The sequence below is a fragment of the Gallus gallus genome, chromosome 21 (genome assembly GCF_016699485.2).
Source record: "Gallus gallus isolate bGalGal1 chromosome 21, bGalGal1.mat.broiler.GRCg7b, whole genome shotgun sequence".
Classification (NCBI taxonomy): Eukaryota; Metazoa; Chordata; class Aves; order Galliformes; family Phasianidae; genus Gallus; species Gallus gallus.
Window position 1 is genome coordinate 6,725,153 of NC_052552.1, and position 16,984 is coordinate 6,742,136.

General features: G+C 51.9%; 2 protein-coding genes across 12 annotated transcripts in view; both read left to right on the forward strand.

The window, feature by feature from the left end:
• Positions 1–6,856, forward strand: part of HP1BP3 (heterochromatin protein 1 binding protein 3) — a 20,010-nt gene extending 13,154 nt beyond the window's left edge. For 5 of the 7 annotated variants that reach the window (XM_040651200.2, XM_040651199.2, NM_001006560.2 and 2 more), the window contains 6 exons: positions 122–276; positions 1,047–1,137; positions 1,816–1,975; positions 3,880–3,991; positions 4,734–4,871; positions 5,676–6,856. In XM_040651200.2, coding sequence (XP_040507134.1) covers positions 122–276; positions 1,047–1,137; positions 1,816–1,975; positions 3,880–3,991; positions 4,734–4,871; positions 5,676–5,961 — 942 coding nt within the window. In that variant the 3' untranslated portion in view covers positions 5,962–6,856. Of the gene's footprint in view, positions 1–121; positions 277–1,046; positions 1,138–1,723; positions 1,976–3,879; positions 3,992–4,733; positions 4,872–5,675 lie in introns of those variants that run through there. The other 2 variants (XM_046903174.1, XM_040651202.2) reach the window with 2 other exon arrangements.
• Positions 6,857–8,657: 1,801 nt separating this feature from the next.
• SH2D5 (SH2 domain containing 5) lies at positions 8,658–14,684 on the forward strand. Of its 5 annotated transcripts, XM_025142561.3 has the most exons (11): positions 8,658–8,928; positions 9,406–9,502; positions 9,782–9,886; positions 9,993–10,073; positions 10,171–10,245; positions 10,444–10,587; positions 10,677–10,871; positions 11,539–11,728; positions 13,462–13,564; positions 13,633–13,792; positions 14,305–14,683. In XM_025142561.3, exons 3-11 carry the CDS (start codon positions 9,800–9,802, stop codon positions 14,461–14,463), a joined length of 1,194 nt encoding a protein of 397 aa, XP_024998329.2. In that variant the 5' UTR covers positions 8,658–8,928; positions 9,406–9,502; positions 9,782–9,799; the 3' UTR covers positions 14,464–14,683. The 5 variants fall into 5 exon arrangements, with proteins under 5 accessions (XP_024998329.2, XP_001232826.4, XP_046759293.1 ...); XM_001232825.7 differs by lacking the exon at positions 9,406–9,502 and having other exon boundaries at positions 8,658–8,975; XM_046903337.1 differs by lacking the exon at positions 9,406–9,502 and having other exon boundaries at positions 8,658–8,975; positions 9,788–9,886.
• The last annotated feature ends 2,300 nt before the right edge of the window (positions 14,685–16,984 follow it).

A 16,984-nucleotide genomic window follows, 5' to 3' on the forward strand; every position in this document is an offset into this window, starting at 1 on the left:
ACAGAACTTGATTTTCCAGATCTCTGGCAGTGTCAGGAGCACTTCTCCTTACCTGTGCATTGCTGGTTCAGGAAGAAACAGGTCTAGGCCCCACTGATGCATAAAAGTGTATGTATTTCAGAAAAGCACTTCCGTTTCGACTCCAGAGCAACAGGTCAAGCTGGAAGACATCCTGCCACTGGCTTTCACCCGCCTTTGTGAGCCAAAAGAAGCTTCTTACAGCCTGATCAAGAAATATGTGTCTCAGTATTATCCCAAACTCAAAGTAGATATCAGGTAGGTGCAGGGGTATGCTCTTGAAGCAGAGATTCTCTGAAATGCTGTCTTCCTCTGGCTTTGCCTCCCCCCACAATAATTCCATTCAGTATTTCATCAGGCAGCAGGCAGGTGGTGCTCTGCACTGTACAGCCTGGAAGAAAGCTTGAGAAGAGCTGTGCCTTTTCTCTGCATCCCTCCACACCCAATCTTTGTTCCTGATGCCAACATCAGCGGTGCTGTATGCATCTCTGCCCTTAGCAGGAACCAGATATGGTTCATAGATATGTGGATATGAAGGCCTCTCCTCGGGATTTTTTCTAGCATGGTTCTGAATGCTTTAACTGGCATACACTTGAAATAATCTGAGAGTTTGCATAAACGGAATGTGTCAAGGGTCAGGAAGGAAGCTAATCTAGTAAAGCCCCGTGCATCACCTCTTACTGGGGCTTGTACTCAGCCCCTTGTTTGTCTGCGAGCTGACTGACTCATTGCCCACCGAGTCCCCTCTACAGACGTGTGTTTCAAAATGAATAAATCCTTCCAAATGAAGCTTGTTTCTGGATATGCAGTGACACTCAAAAAGCACTGCAGTAGAATTTCCGCTAACGTACATTGTTCATCTCATGTAACCAGCACTTGCTGACAGATCTCCATTTAAAATGTCTGTATGTAGGCAGATACCTCTTGTAAGTACAGCTTCTCTCACGTTCTCTGCAGTGCATTGTTTCTGTGTTTGTTTTGTATGCTGTCAGTGTGCGTCAGTAAAGCTTTATCCTCCTGTGTTTCAGACCCCAGCTGTTGAAGAATGCCCTGCAGAGAGCTGTAGAAAAGGGCCAGCTAGAACAGATCACAGGGAAAGGAGCATCTGGGACATTCCAGGTCAGAGCCAGAGTTCGTCTTTTTTTTTGTTGCTTGTAATAACCAGGAGCCTTGGATACAAGTTAACATGCCCTCCCCACCCCAGTTTTATTGGGTGCCCCTTTCTTTAGCAGCCTGTCGTGTTCAGCAGTTGTCAAACTATGAAGCAGTAGGACTCTTTCTCTTCTTGGTCTACATTTGTGAAACCAGACCCCCCTGCCTTCCTTGCTTAGCATGCTCTGCACACTGCTTCAGCTCTGACTCATTAGCACAGTAGGGGAGATGGTGGGGTAAGCTATCCATTGCTAATTGTAAGTGCAGTGGGTACCCCAGATGTCTGCAGTGTTCTTCCTCATGTCTGTGCCATATATGTCTCTTGAGTACATTTGGTCTGTGGGATGGAGGAAGGTGTGATTTATTTCCTTCCTTGAGTGGCAGGCCCTTAGATTGCCACATACTTGCAGTGTGCTTTGGGACTGGGACAGTGTGTTACCAATGAAAAGCACTCCAGGCCAGCTGACTCAATAGGCCTGTCCTACCATTAAAGCTGGCAGAACAGCATTCCCTCTGCAGTGTTTTAATATAAAACATATCTGTGCTAATGCAGGAGCGCCGACCCACCTGGTGCAGAGGAGCTTGTCCTGACCTGGTTTGGGAGAATTTTGTCTTGATGCTTTTCTCTTCCTCCTTGGAAAATAGCTGAAGAAGTCAGGGGAGAAGCCCCTGCTGGGTGGGACTCTGATGGAAGATGCCATCCTGTCTGCTATTGCGGCCATGAACGAACCGAAGACCTGCTCCACCACAGCACTGAAGAAGTATATCCTGGAAAACCACCCAGGGACCAACTCCAACTTCCAAGGTAAAGTCCCAAACTATCAGACTGGTTTTCCCCCCCTCCCCAAACTCTGAAGGAGAACCCAGCAGCTGCGGATGCTGGGACAGGTTTGTGCAACACATTTAAACTATTTGGTTGAGCTTGCTAGGGAGCAGACTGCTCCTCTTTGTGCCACAGAAGTGCTCAGTGTTTTTAATTCCCACAAGTTCCTTTCAAGCCTGACTACTTTCTGAGATGTGATGCATGTTTCTCTTGTCTATAGCACTTTCCTGGGAAGGTGAAGCAGTGTATCAACTACTTTCTTGATCTTGAACTGTCGACAGTATTTTTCTCTGTGTTGAAAAGCTGCAGCTTGATGTAAACACAGTTCCTGTTTGCTTTTTATTTAGAGAAGTTACATGGTCTAACTTAAAAAAAAAAAAAAAAAAATTCATATACATCCCTCTTTAGTGTTTTGTTTGAGGACCTCCTCTGGCTCTGATTTTGAAAAGTCAAGCAAGTGAGGAGGGAAAAGACTAATCCAGTTGTATTTGGAATAAGATTTGGCATATCTTTGTTCCCAGTAAAGACAGTAGTGTCTATTTTGGATTTTGTGTGAACAGAAGCAGTAATAACAGTAGATTTTTCTCCTGTCTTACTTGCATTTTTCAGTCTGAGCCCTGATGCAGTTGTTTAACGTAGGCTGAAGGTCATTTAAAGCAGCGTGAGCTTGCAGCAGTTTCTAGTAGTATCAGACCTAAAGGTAGATCATCTTGTTACCATGGCCTTGTGATGCTGGAGCTGTTACTCTGGAGCTGGGGCCAGAGAGGAGGTTGCTGATCTTGCAGTCATCACCTGGAGCAGTCAGCATCTGCACAGTTCTTTAAGGCAGGGTTGAACAATGTGCAGAGGAGTGCAGCCTCCGTCCCATCAGTGCAGGCTGAAGAAGTTGCCTGTGGCCTTTTGCCAATGAGTGGTGGATGTCAAGTGGGACTTCTTAGTCTTGGGGCAGGGAAGAGAGTTTCTAGGTTTACTTGTTTGTCTTCAGGACTGTTGGAAACTGTCCTGGCCTTAGAGGCCCATGTTTAGCTGGTCTTGAGTGCTTGTCAGTCTTACAAGTCAGATAAGGAAATTTCAACTAGCAATGTGTTGTTCTCTTTCTCCTTCCATTACTTAAAAAGAATTTTGCTGCTCTCTGTTTTAGGAGCAACCAGAGGAGGATCTGTCGGGGTGTAAAAGCAGGCAGGTACACAGTATGCAGTCAGTGCTCTACATTCTTACTTCACACTTACAACTCCAGTCAGATCCTTCAAATGCTGCTGTTGATTTTTGGTACCCTGGGTAAAAATAGGCTGATATTGTTTGTGTTGTGCCTGTTTATAAGGTAGAGCGAAGGCTTATTTTAACAAACACTTTGGAGAACACGCTCAGGAGAGCTGAGACTTGTTACATTTGGGCAGAAGTAGTTACGCACTGCTATTAAATGCATTTTGAAAGAATGGTACCCTAATCATGACATCAAAAACCTGTCACTGTTCTTGACTTCTTCCTTCAGTGAATGTAAAGCCTCACTTGCTAATGGTTCACAAACCAACACTTGTCTCTTATCAATTGTTTGAATCTCCGGGAAAATTAACTGAAATGATTTAGTATGTCTTATTGAAAGGGGAAGCTTTGAAGTGCAGTGTTCTCACTGAGTCCTTCACAAAGCAGCAGGTCGTTGGTGAGTGCAGAAGGAAGCATGCAGTGATGTCTTCATGACTTTCAGCTCTCTGGTGCAGTTTCATTTCCCTTCAGGTGTCCTGGGAAAGGAGACTTCATTCTGACTCCCCATCTCTGATTTCAGAGGGCACTGCAAAGAGCAGTAAGATTAGACAAGTGGACTAAGATAGTAACATAACCTTTCCCTGATGTTTTTTTTTAATTTTTTAATTTTTTTTTCCCCACAGTGCATCTACTGAAGAGAACCCTGCAGAGATGTGAGAAGAATGGCTGGTTGGAGCAGATTTCTGGAAAGGGCTTCAGTGGAACCTTTCAGCTTTGCTTCCCTTATTATCCTAGGTAAAGGACTTGGCTGTAAAATGATGTTGAAGATAGACCAGTCAGAGAGTGTTGCTGAAGTTCATAGCTTGAACTCCTATTTATAGGGAAGTCTATGGAGGGCTTAATTGAAAAACCACAGCATTGTCACCTGTCTTGCTTCTAGATGATGACAGTACTTGGTGTCTGACTGTGAGTCGACATAAAGCTGACTTCATTAGCAAGGGAGACTTTAAGGACAATGAAAATATTGGGCTAAATGCTCTCACGTACTCTGTCATGATGATTGTGTTTTTTGTTTTTTTTCCAAGATAGTAGCTATTTATGTGTTCCCATGTTAGAACAAATTTGCATGAGCAGGTGGAGTATTTTGTACTTAATGCAAGGATGCTCATAATGAGTAGGACCCAGCTTCTCGTGGTGCTGATGTGGAGGAGAGGTGGGAGGAGGGAAGGTGTTCTAGGTTGGCCACCATAAGACTAAAAGCAGCCTTTTCTCTGCTGCTGTGAGTGTACATTGTGCTGGGCCACAAGGAGCCCAGAGATGGTGACATAGTGTCCCATGAAGAGCCAAATAGGAACACAGTAATTAATGTTTCTGCTTCCCACCTTCTTTTGTCATGTATGTGTAAAGTCCTCAGTAGCTCTGGTCTGCATTCAGAGTCACTGAAGTCTGATCTTGTTCTTTCATTGTTTGCACAGAAGGAGCAATTAGGATTAGCCAGGGCCTTAGAAGTCATGCTCTGACAAGAATTCTCTTGTAGCCCAGATGTGCTCTACCCGGAGAAGCAGCAGGATGAGGACTCTGAAGAATCTGAGGAGGAGGAGGAGGAGGAATCTGAGGAGGAAGAAGAATCTGAAGAGGAGGAGTCTGAGGAGGAAGAGCCACCACCAAAGAAGAGGTATGGTAGCGTAAAAGGGAAATGGGCTCCTTTGGATGAATTGACAGTCAGAGCTGTAAAGTCTTTTGCTGTGGCTGCTGATCTGCAAGGCTGTCACTCGAGAGATATTAGGAACTTCATTTTCCAGCATTGTTTTGAACTGGGGAGCTGTTAGGATCAGGACTTCTCTCGGATGTGTCTGCAGAAGCAATGCTGTGTTCCAAAGATAATAGTCTATCACTCTATAGCTGGAATTCCTCTAGATGAGAGGAATATTTATTCTCTGTAGTGCTTTTAATCTCCTTGGTGCCTTTTGTGCTCTACAAAACTGTGACGCTTCATGGGCCGCTGCTTGGATTTGTTGTTTTCTGAGGAAAACCTTTTCCTACAGTGTTGTCTGCAATTTTATAGCCAGACAGGAAACCTGTCTCGCTCAGAATATGGGTTTAAGATAAATGTTGTTCATTAAATAATAAAATCACTGTCAGAGAGGCAGAGAGAATGCTTAACTCGCCGAATTGTTCTGACAATTGACTTAGGCATATAAACGTACAAATAATGACAATTAATCTAACAAAGGAGCCAGTGCTCTGCCAATGAGATATCTTTGGGGACTGAGAAACATGTAGTGTGACAAGATCTACCACAGGGCTTCTTGCTCTGTGGGATTTAGCTAATGAAATGTACTGCTGCATGAAGGAACGAACATCCGTGGTAAAGAACAAAGATGCCAAGATCTGTTTCATTTATGTAAATTGATGACAGCAGCTCTGCTCTGAGTAGTGTTTGTGCCTCCACTGAGATCCTGTGCTGCCTTTCTGACAGGATGCAGAAGAGACCTCCTCCAAAATCACGGAGCAGAGCCCCTCCAATGAAGCGAAGAGAATCCAAGCCCAAGCCCAGAAAGACCCCAGCAGCCCACCAGGGGAAAGCAAAGCCCCCACCCAAGGTGAAAACTCCTGTGAAGAAAGCCAAACCAGCAGCCCCAGCCATCAAGAAACCCTCTGGTGGCAGCTCTTCCAAGAAACCAACAGCTAGCGGGAGGAAGGAGGTGAAACCTTCTGCCAAGGGCAAATCTGCCATGAGGAAATCTCTCCGGGCAAAGAAGTAAATATTTCCACTGTCAGGGAATCCCATGATCAAATCCACAATCTTGTTTTATAAAGTCAACGTGCATTTGTATTTTAGTTCTGATGCTTAAACACTTTTTTTTTCTTCTTGAATGATGGGGAAAAAGCTGAAAACTAAATCAAACCAACCTAAGCATTTGTTAGATCTCAGTGCTGTGCCTTGTGCCTACCCCTCCCCTGGAACAAGTCATCTTTAGTTTCTGCAATAGTCTTAAGACTTTTCTAGGACCTGTAATCTGTACATTTTATGGTGTTCCTCTTGGGTTTGGGGGGAGGGCAGCATTTAAAAATTCTTCAAAGAAGTTATTTGTATCTTTAGGCAGCAGGAGCATGATGATTGGGGGAAGTATGATTCTTAATTGAGAAGGTACGACAGCACTGGAGTCCTCCTTAGATCCCCTGCATGATGAGGTCCTTCCTGCTTCTGTGAAGGAGCAGTGTAAATATACAGCACTTGCACTGAGTCCTGGAGGTGTTCCTTTCTGCTCAGCTGTGATGCTGGCAGGTTGAGGAGGTGTGGGCAGCTTTTTCAGCCTGGCACAGTTTGTGTGAGAGTGGGTCCAGGTCTTCAGTCATTGGAGGCTGCCGTGTGTACCAAGCATCTGACACCAGAGGGGCTCTAAAAGGGGTAGTTCTCAGGCGGGTGATTTGAATTAGTGTTTCCATGCTACTTCTGTTACCTTAAAACCAAAATATATAAAAGTCTTCTTGAATCCAACTTTCAAATGTTTTTAAGAGATGAAGAGCCTAAGTTTTGTCACTTCTTGTTTACCCTTTTTTTAAAAGAAAAGTTGGAAAGCTATACAGTTGCTAATGTAGAGATGTTGATAAGTGAAGAACATGCAGTTTGCTAAAATAAAATGAAACTAGATTCCATGCCTGCTCTGTGTGTCCTTCATCTTCCTCATCACAGCTTTCTTTTCCTGGAAGCCCAGAGAGGAGGGAATTACAGTGAGTGTGCTTTGCTGCAGAGGCACGCCTTTGTTAGAAGTACACTGCTGGTGTCAGAGAGCATCCTGGACTCTCCCTTGAATGGGGCAACATGAGTGATTCAAATGTGACCTCTTTGCTTAACATGCTCTTGGGAAGAGCTTTGCATCTACCACACTGGGAGCAGTGGGAGTGCCTCCAGAAATCAAATGCAAAATGGAAAAGCATCCTTACTCTATTTACCCTTTTCAGATGCCGCCTCACTGTGCTACCTCCGATAACTGGGAGTTTAAAAAGCTCTTACAGAAATGCGCTCCATTGCTCACAGCCCTGGAGCAAGGCTGTAAGGAGCAGGCTTATGAAAGCTGTGGCTAACATGAAACAGAGTAACGCACTCAAGTAACCCACAGGGCTGTAAAGTAATTAGAAACTTTGGTAGATGGCTTTGCTGCCACTATGTGTACTACGTGTACTGAAACAGCGGGTTTTGGTGGTGGTTTCCTCCGAGCAAGCACTGGAGCATGCCAGATCTGAATAACAGCCTTCTCTCTAGGATGCTTGTGGGGGTGCAGAGTCATCTTCCCAGCTGCTGGCCTGCAGCACCTCTCTACTCCCTCTTTGTGGTAATGTTTCCATCCCAGCAGCCCAAAAAATACCTGCTCAGCAACCTGCATATCTCTGATCCTTTGTGCCTGAGCACAGCTAAATTTTGCTGCAAGGTTTGTGCTAAAAGCTGCCATTGGTTCTCTCGGTCACCTCCAAACTTTTTAGTTGTGGCTTTTGTTGCTGGTTGGGCCACCTGCCTTCCCAGGGCAGTCTGGAGTGGTGATCACCTTCCACTGGGGACTGGATGGGGAACCTCTGCCTGCAGCACAGCGTGGTGGGGCACCAGGAGAAAGCAGCAGCTCTCCGGGAAGCTTTGCACCAGCTCTGCTGCGTGTCCCCAGCCTGCTTCCTGGCCAGACCGGCTCTGTTGTGTTATTCCCTCAGTTCCATCTGTCCTTTTTTTTCCTTTCTTTCCGCTGCTTCGATGCTGTTGGCTCCACCAGGGCGCTCTGTGGCATCTCGAAGCAATCAGCATTGGCGGCAGACCAAGGTTTGCATGGTGCCATGGAAGCCCTTTTCCTTATGCCCATGGGTGCACCGAGGCTGGCGCTGGGGTTTTTGGAGGCACCTCCAAAGGCTGGGGCTGCACCTTCTCCCCAAAGCGTTGCTTTCCCCTTCCAAGTGCCTCTCTGGCTGTGGGCAGCTGTTGCCTTGTTCCCAACCGGAGTGTTTTCGGGTTTTCCTGACACAGTGTTGGGATTTGGGGAAGAATCTTTGGGTTTGGGGGATGTAACGTTGGGATGTGGGGGCACAACACTGAGGTCTTGGGGCATGCATGGCACTGAGCTTTTGGGGCACAACTTGGAGTTTTTGGGATGCGACGTTGAGGTTTTGGATCGCAATGTTGGCTTTACATATGGCTGCATCCCTTTCTTTGCAGTGAGCTTGGAGCCATCCCCCTTTATTTCTTTACGGCTATGTGACCAAAAGTAGAGAGTGGATGGATAACAGTGGGCAAAGTGGGAATTGGAGTGAGACGGACAGGGGCAGTGAGCGTGCAGCCACGTGTGTGCAGTGGGGAGAGGGCTCAGCATCACTTCTCAAAGGAAAGGAGAGGAAAAAAAAAAAAAAAAGCAACGGGTTGCAGCTGCGTTTTCCAAAAAGCCCGAGCCTTTCTGCTCGCCGTCGCTTCCAAGAGACTGAGAAAACGGGGAGGTAAATTGCAGTGATTCATCGCGGGCAGATCGGAGGCAGGAAATGGGAGTTCGCTGCCTGCCCCGTGCCCGCCGTGAGCTCGGGCTTGGCAGGGCCTGGCGTGCAGCGGGGGCTTGACAGCGCCGGGCAGAGCGTCCCTGCAGAGCATCCCTGCAGAGCATCCCTGCGTCGCGCCCGGCGGAGCCCCCCGGGAAGGAAAGCGCCGGGCTAAGGCCGAGAGCCGGAGGATTTTCGCCTGCGTTTCTCTGGAGCTGCCCGTGAGCGGGGGAACGGGGTCCCCTGCGGTGGGCGAGCTTATCTCGGGGTCAGCATCCCTCCCTGGGGGAGCTGCAGGGTGGCGGCGGCGGTGGCGGTGGCGGTGGTGGGCTGGGGGGCCCCATTGAGAAACGGAGCGTGGGAAAAAGGGGGCGGGGCTTGGGGGCTGCCTGCCTGTGGATTGGCTGGGGGTGGGGGGGAGACCCCCGAACGGTGCCGGAATGGATGGGGCAGCCCTGAGCCCGCACCCACTCGGGATGCGCCTGGACCCCCCTCCCCGTGTTTTTTGCATCCAGCGGTGTCACGAGTTGCAGGGGTCTCAGCCCCAAACCCCTTTGAGGCACATCCTTATGGCTTAACCCCCCCACGAGATGCTGCCACCCCCAAGGCGTGGGGAACCTAGCGTGGGGTCAGGATTTGGGTACCTGTGGATCTTGCTTGGGCTTCATTTGGGGCCACACACATCTTGTTTCGGTCAGGGTGTGGGGACCCCCCACATCGTGGTTGGGGTCAGGACGTGGGTGCCTGCATCGTGTTTGAGACGTGTGACCCCTGCACGGAACTTAGAGGCAGAGGGTGAGAACCTTGTTATGTTGACGTGGTGATGAGTTTGGGACATGAGGACTTCACATTGGAGGCAGGGTCTGGATCTAGGGACGCTTGCACAACACTGGGGCCATGGGGACTTGGTGTCGTATGGGGACCCTTGCACTGGGACTGGGCCACGGGGACCCTCTCATGGTTCTTGGGGTGAGGTTGGGGTTGGGGTTGGGATCCAGGAGCCTTGTACTGGGGCAAAGATCTGGGAACCTCTGTGATGGGGTCAGGATTTGGGAACCTCTGCACTGGGGTAAGATTTAGGAAGCCGCTGCCATGAAGAAGAAGATGACAGCCAATGGGAGGGGGCCGGATCCGGCACCACCGCCCCCCCGCGCGCGGGGCATCGCCAAGTCAGCAGAGGTGAGGCCACTGGGGTGCAGGTGTGATCCACATTGCCGCATCCCCGTGTGGCTGGGGAATCCCATGGGGGCTGCTGAAGCAGGATGGGATTGTTGACCCCTCCCAGTACGTGGGTTCCTTCATGGTGGAAGAGCTGGAGCTGCAGCAGCACGTGGGGCAGCTGGAGGAGCAGCTGCGGGCGCTGAAGGTAGGCCATCCCCATTGCCTTCAAATCCCCATGGCTGGTGGGGGGATGCCAAATGGCAGCAGGGGGACCCCACAACCACCCCCTCTCTCCCGGCCAGGATTGCCCCAGGAGGAGGTCTGTGGTGCTCAGGTTCAGCTTGCAGGGACTGAAGGTCTACGGTGACGATGGGGAGGTGGGTTCTGGGTGCAGAGTGCAATGTCATGTGCAGGGCACAATGTGCAGGGTGCTGGGTGCCACTTTGAAGAGGTGCTCTGGGGGTCCTGCAGCACTAGGAGCACGGCTGCATGCTTTGCAGCCAAGCACTTGCAGCCAGGCTCGGGCCGAGCTCTGCTCATGCCACGGTCCCAGCAAGGCCCTGCTGTTGCTGCAGACGCTGCTGATGGCGCACGCGCTGCGCCGCATCCTGTACAGCACCTGCCTGCATGCCGAGCGCCAGTTCGCCTTTGTGGCCCGCAACCCCCACAGCCCCCCCAGCACACTGTTCTGCCACCTCTTTGTGAGCCCCGTGGGTGAGGTGCGTGGCTGCATGTTCCTCCCACCCCCCTTAACTCTATGATTATTTTTGCGTGATTGTTCTGACTCTCATTCCCCCTCTCCCTGCAGGTGCACGTGCTGCACCTGCTGCTGTGCCGCTCCTTCCAGCTCTGTTACCTCCAGGCACACCCTGAGCTGCAGGCGGCTGAGCCCGACCCCCCCGTGCTGCTGCGGGAGACCCTCAACCCTGAGGAGGTGTCACGCAACGTCAACGCGCTCCTGTCCCTGCGGCGCCTGCCCGCCCTCGGCCCGCTGGGTGCAGGGGTGGGTGCAGGCCTTTGCAGTGCAGCATTGCATGACATCATTGCACAGCACATTGCACAGGAAATGCTTGCATGGTGCATTTTTGCATGGAGCATCTTTGTGTGGTGCATCTTTGCATGGAGCACTTTTTTCATGGTGCATTTTTTTTCACAGTGCACCTTTCGATGGTGGATCTTTTGCACAATGCATTTTTGCACAATATGTTTTTGCATGACTCATTTTTTTGCATGCTTTATTTTTGCGCAGCGTATTCTTTGCACAGTCCATTTTTGCATGGCGCATCCTTGCACAGTGCATCTTTGCACAGCACATTTTTCCATCATGTCTCGCACAGGCTTTCCTTGCACAGATTTTGCACCAGGTGAACTTCCCACGGTGCTTTGCATACATTGCACAGCACATCAGCAAAACCTCTTTTTGCAGGCTGCTTTCACAGCACTTCCCCTGCTGCTTTCAGTGCTGCATTTTGTACAGCCTCTCTTTGCATGGCCTTTTCCAGCACACAGTTGTACACAGCACATTTTTGCACAGAGCATTTTGCACGGCCCACCCCGCGTGGCTTTATCTCATGGCATTTTGCACAGCACTTTTTGCACAGCGTCTTCCACAGCCCTTCCTTTCACGGCCTTTCCCCGCACCATGTTTAACTCTCAGCCTATTTCCACAGCATGTTTTTGCACAGCATTTGCTCCAGGAGCGACGGGTGGAGGCTGAGGGCCGTGCTGTGGGTTGGCGTCCGGGGAACCCCTATTGCTCCCCAGTGCTGGTGCGCAAAAAGGCGATCCGCAGCAAAGTGCTGCGCTCGGGCGCCTACCGCGACTGCGGGGCTGAGAGCCAACTGCAGCAGCGCGAGGGTGGTGAGTGGTGGGTGAACATGGGGTCAGGGAGGGGGCCTGGAGTCAAAGAGAGGTTTGGGGGTCAGGGTGGGGATTTGGGGGTCAGAAAGGGGATTTGGGGTTGAGGAGAAGACTTTGGGAGTCAAAGAGATGATTTAGGAGTCAAGGTGGGGATTTGGGGGCCAGAGAGAGGATTTGGAATTGAGGAGAGGATTTGGGGGCTGAAAGAGAGGATTTGGGGGTCAAGGAGGGGATTGTGGGGCCACTGAGGGGATTTGGGGACCCAAAATGGGTGAGAGAGGGGATTTGGGGTTGGGAAGAGGATTTGAAGATGTTTGAGGGGATTCTAGGGTAAGAGAGGGGTCAGACGTTGAGGATCTGGGGGATCAAAGAGAGGATTTGGAGGGCTATGAGGGGATTTGGGGTCATTTGAGGGGATTTGGGGGGTCAGGAAGAGGATTTTGGGTCAGAGAGGGGACTTGGGGTTGAGGAGAGTATTTGGGGGGTCAAAGGTAAGATTTGGACATCAAGGAGGAGATTTGGGGTCATTTGAGGGGACTCTGGCATCATAGAAGAGTCTGGGGTTGGGGATTTTGGGGGTCAAAGAGAGGATTTTGGGTCGAAGGGTCAGAGAAGGGATTTGGTGTTGAGGAGAGGATTTGGAGTCGTTTGAGGGGATTCTGGGGTCAGAAGGCATCAGAGGTTGAGGATTTGGGCGACCAAAGAGAGGATTTGGGGGCCAACAAGGGGATGTTGGGGTCATTGAGGGGATTTAGGGGGTCAAGGAGTGGATTTGGGGCTGAGAGAATTTTGGGGATCAAAGAGAGGATTTGGGCATCAAATGAGGGGATTTGGGGTTGTTGAGGGAATTCAGGTTCAAAGAGGAGATTTGGGGTCAAGGAGAGGTGATTTGGGATAAGGATAGGATTTTGGAGTAAAAGAGAGGATTTGGGATCATTTGAGGAGATTTGGGGTCAAAGAGAGGATTTTGGAGCCAAGATGAGGATTTGGCATGAAGGATAGGATTTGGGGCTTAATGAGAGGATTTGGGGGTCAAGCAGGGGATTTGGGGTCAAAAAGAGGGAGACGAGGAGGGGATTTGGTGTGAAGGATGGGATTTAGGGATCACTGAGAGGATTTTGGTGTCAAGGAGGGGATTTGGGGTTCAAAGAGGAAATGATTTTGGGGTAAGAGAAAGGTTTTGAGGTCAAGGAGGAGATTTGGGATCAAGGAGGGGATTTGGTGAAAAGGATATGGTTTGGGGGCCAAAGAGGAGATTTGGGGTTGAAGAGAGGATTTTGGGGGTGAGGTGAGGATTTAGGGCCAAAGAGGGAACTTGAAGGGATGAGGGGATTTGGGGTTAGGGGTAGGATTTGGGCTCAAAGAGAGGAATTTGGGGGTCAGGGAGGGGACTTGGGGTGAGGATAAGATTTGGGGTTAGGGATAGGATTTTGGAGTCAAAGAGAGGATATGGGGGTCAGCAAAGGGTTTTGAGATCACTGAGAGGAATTTGGGGTCAAGGAGGGAATTTGAGATTGAGGAGAGGATTTTGGGGTCAAAGGAAGGTTTTGAAGTCCAGGAAGAGATTTGGGATCGAGGAGAGGCTTTGGTGGGGAGGATGGGATTTGAGGTCACAGAAGGGATTTGGTGTTGATGAGGGGATGTGGGGTCAGGAATAGGATTTGGGGCTCTAAAAGAAGATCCTGGGGGGCAAGAAAGAGATTTGGGGCCGGACACCCACCCACCTCCCTCAGCCCCATCGGGATGGGAGAGCAGAGGCATGCGGGGCCTGGTGCTGCTCCCTGACACCGAGGCCGCCCTCGCCGAGAGCGTGTGGGCCTTCGCCGGCATCGCCAGGTGAGTGCCCACCAGCCCCAGACCTACAGCCCCCAGCCACCCCCACACCCACCTGTGCGTCCCCGTAGGGCCAGCGGCATCGCGCTGCTGCGCGGGGATGTGCCGGGAGCCTTTCTGCTGCGCCCTGAACCCGGTGCCACCCCGCGCTGGTGCCTGTGGGTGCACACGCCCTGCGGGGTCGTGCCCTACTGCGTGCTGCGGACACAGCAGGGGCGGTTCTGTGTGGAGGTGAGCAGGTAGCAGGCGGCTGCATGCGTGCATCAGTGTGTGGGTGCGGTGCTGCTCCAGGGGATGCATGCACAGCTGCATTCGTGCATCGGGACGGGTGCGTCTGTGCATAGGGATGGGTGCATGCACGCACTACTGCATGTGCATACCGGTGTATCCATGCACTAGTGTGGGCACTTTATTGTGCACATGCATCCACACATGGCTGCACCGGTGCACCAATGCATGGATGCACTGATGCAGAGTGGTTTGGGTGCATCAGTGCATGGGTGCATTAGGGTGCACGTGCATGAGGAACTGAGACACAGGTGCATGGGTGCTTCTGCTTCCGAGCTGGACTGGTGCACAAACGGGTGGGTGTGCGGTTCGGAGCACATGAGTGCATAGGCACGCTGTGCTTAAGTGCATTTCTTTAGTGCACGAGTGCATGGAACACTGGTGAGTTCTCTTCCTGTTTGCATCAGTGCGTGCACGTGTTGGTGCACCAGCACACCGGTGCCTCTCTCCTGCAGCACTCCCACGCCGAATTCCGCTCCATGCCGGCGCTGCTCGCGCACTACTCGGCAGTGCCTGGGGGCTGCTTCTGCCGCCTGAGCGTGGGACGCTGCAACCCCGGCTACGAGCAGCGGGACGAGGACGGCCCGGCGCTGGTGCAGCACGAGCGGGGCTAGGCCCGACCCCCGCTCCAACCGTACGGAGCCCCACGGCAACTTCGGGAATAAACAGCTCTGTGCAACCGCGCTGCTCCGGGCTCCTTCTTGCATCTGCCCAGCTGCACTCCCGTGCACACCCACGCACTCGAACAATCTCAAGCGCTCGCGCTCTTGCACCTTCGCGCACACCCACGCGCGCCCCCGCTCTCTCCCGCCGCGCCGCTGCGCGGCCCCACGCACGCGCACCGCACGCCGCGCACCCGCGCGCCTTCCCGCGCGCGCGCCCTCTGCGACACGTGACCGCGCGGGGCGGGGCCTCGAGCGGCGGCGTCCCATCGCTGCGGCAACGGCGCGCTGTGACCGCGCGCATGCGCACTCTCTCCGCGGTCTGAGCGTGCGCCCCGCCCGGCTCGGCGGCGGTGGAGGTGCCCGCCGGAGTGCCCTCCTGCTGATAGGAACGCACGCACCCTGCACGAAAAGGTCTTCCGTTTGTGTACGTTCAGAGGTCCGTACGGAGGTACACCCGTATTCCATACAAAGCCTGGCCGAACATCCTTCTCTGCTCAGCGCGAAGACGCGGACTCTCCCCGTTATCGAAGCAAACGACGAGGCTGTCCGTCAGGGCACTTCACAAACCGCAGCTCGCATCGGCTGCGCTGGGCCCGGGCTGCCGGGGGCGGGGGGGCGCCCACCGCCCCTTCCCACGCTGCTTCCCGCTGACGTTCATCCACGTGGGTGCTCCTGGGAGCAGCCCTGCTGGCTGCGCCTCGGCCGGGGCTGCTGGACGCGGACACCGCCGTCCGAAACCACGAGGGTTTAACCAGAGTGGGGGGTGGGCTGTAGCGGTGCAGCAGACCCAGCTGGAAAGGGCTGATCCGGGGCTATCAGCAGGGACGGGCGGAGAACCGCGCCCCGCTGAGAGATGGGGCCGGCGGGACTCTGCTTTCCCAGCACGGGAACGTGGTTGGGGAGAAGGGCGCTGACGGGCGTGGGGGTGTTCTTACGGCCCAGCAGGACGCCTTGGAGGAGGTGGGGAATCTCTGCCTGCTGGAGAAAGTGAAGCAAAAGCTGCAAGGGGACGGCGCCGTGCCTGCTGGTGTGTCAGCACAGTGAGCGCCTGGGAGGGGAAAACCAGCCCAGCAAACCCCAAACGAACGAAACCACCGAAAACCAACCAATCAACCCAACTTCTGCTGTCAGCAGAGGCTACAAGGATGGAATGGCCGGTGATAGTTTTAAGGTGGAAGTTCCAAATGCCTTCTGTTCCCACCACGGCTTTCCAAAACAGGAGCGAACGGCAGTGATGCCTGCTTGCTGCCAGCCCTGCAGTCATCTGGCAGCAAGCAGATAAGCAAGCAATACAGACCTGAATCTGTATTCCTGACTATTTCCTGCCCTATGGCAGAACCATTCCGGCCTTCAGTGCTGTCAGCTGCCCGTCCGGTTTTCACCACCCACCTGCAGGCCGTTCTGTGGTTGGTTTTATTTCATTTTTTCCCCACTGGAACCTGTTTGTGAGAGCACACGGGTGGGTGTGTGATGCTGTGGAAGTGATCCTGTTCTAACATTGTGCGGTAGCTACAAAGGCTTTTTTTTGCACCCTGTACAGCGTAATGCTCCCTGATCTGCAGGAATTGAAGCATTTATGCTGGCAGCCCTTCTGGGAAGTGGAGGAGTAATATCCACACTGTTCTGCTCTTCTTTTCTCCCAAAATTGCAGTTGTCACAGAGCTGTGATAATATTCTCATCCCAGTTAAGTGCTTCAGCCAAAGCACTGTTTTTAACCCTAAAAGCATCAGGGGAGCAGCAGGCAGGGAGCAGGAGGGGAGTGTACCCCAAGGAAGGTGTGCCAGTTGCACTTGGGAGTGAGGATGGGGATAGACTGCTTTGGACTTTGGATTCTCAGTGAATTGCTGCCATTTATCTGTTTTTCACTTCTGGAAGTAACTTATCCTCCCATCTCAGCTGCTCTCCTGGTAAAACTGTGCTGTGTGACCATCAGGGTAGGTTTGGTTCCAGTGGAGCTGTGGTGTCAGGTGTTGCAAAGTACTGTGATATCTGTACTTGGAGATTTAGACTCCCAGTGCAGCATTTCAGTCACCTCAGTACTGGCTCTGTCATAGAACTCTACAGAAATACAGTCCTGCATGTCTGAGACATTTAAGGCCTGGAAGCAAATGTGTTCAGTAGTCATACCCGGGCATGAAATGCCATGGGAGGTGTGAGGAGGTGCAGCAGGGAGGTGGGTGTCCAGCTGGCACTCTGCGGGCTGCCTGCTTGTCTTCATGCTGTGAACCTCCTCCTGAATTCATTCCTGTTTTATACAGCATGCTGAAAGCATCAGGTTCTTGGTGAGAGCTTTCTGCCTGGAGATTTATGGTGAGGACATACAAGACCTTCTAGGAGCTGATACCAAGCAGAAGTTGGAGCTGAGGCCAGGAAGGCCGGAGGAAAAACATTCTGAAACCCCAACCAAGGGGCAGACTTTCACAAAATACACCTCTTGGAGTCTTCTCAGATCTTTTTGCATGTATTCCT

Excerpts from the sequence above, each read along its gene's own strand:
- SH2D5 (XM_001232825.7), top strand. The coding sequence starts at position 9,800 with ATGAAGAAGAAGATGACAGCCAATGGGAGGGGGCCGGATCCGGCACCA. Across the intron at positions 9,887-9,992 it reads GCATCGCCAAGTCAGCAGAG|TACGTGGGTTCCTTCATGGT; the intron begins GTGAGGCCACTG and ends GACCCCTCCCAG. Across the intron at positions 10,872-11,538 it reads TCGGCCCGCTGGGTGCAGGG|CATGTTTTTGCACAGCATTT; the intron begins GTGGGTGCAGGC and ends CTATTTCCACAG.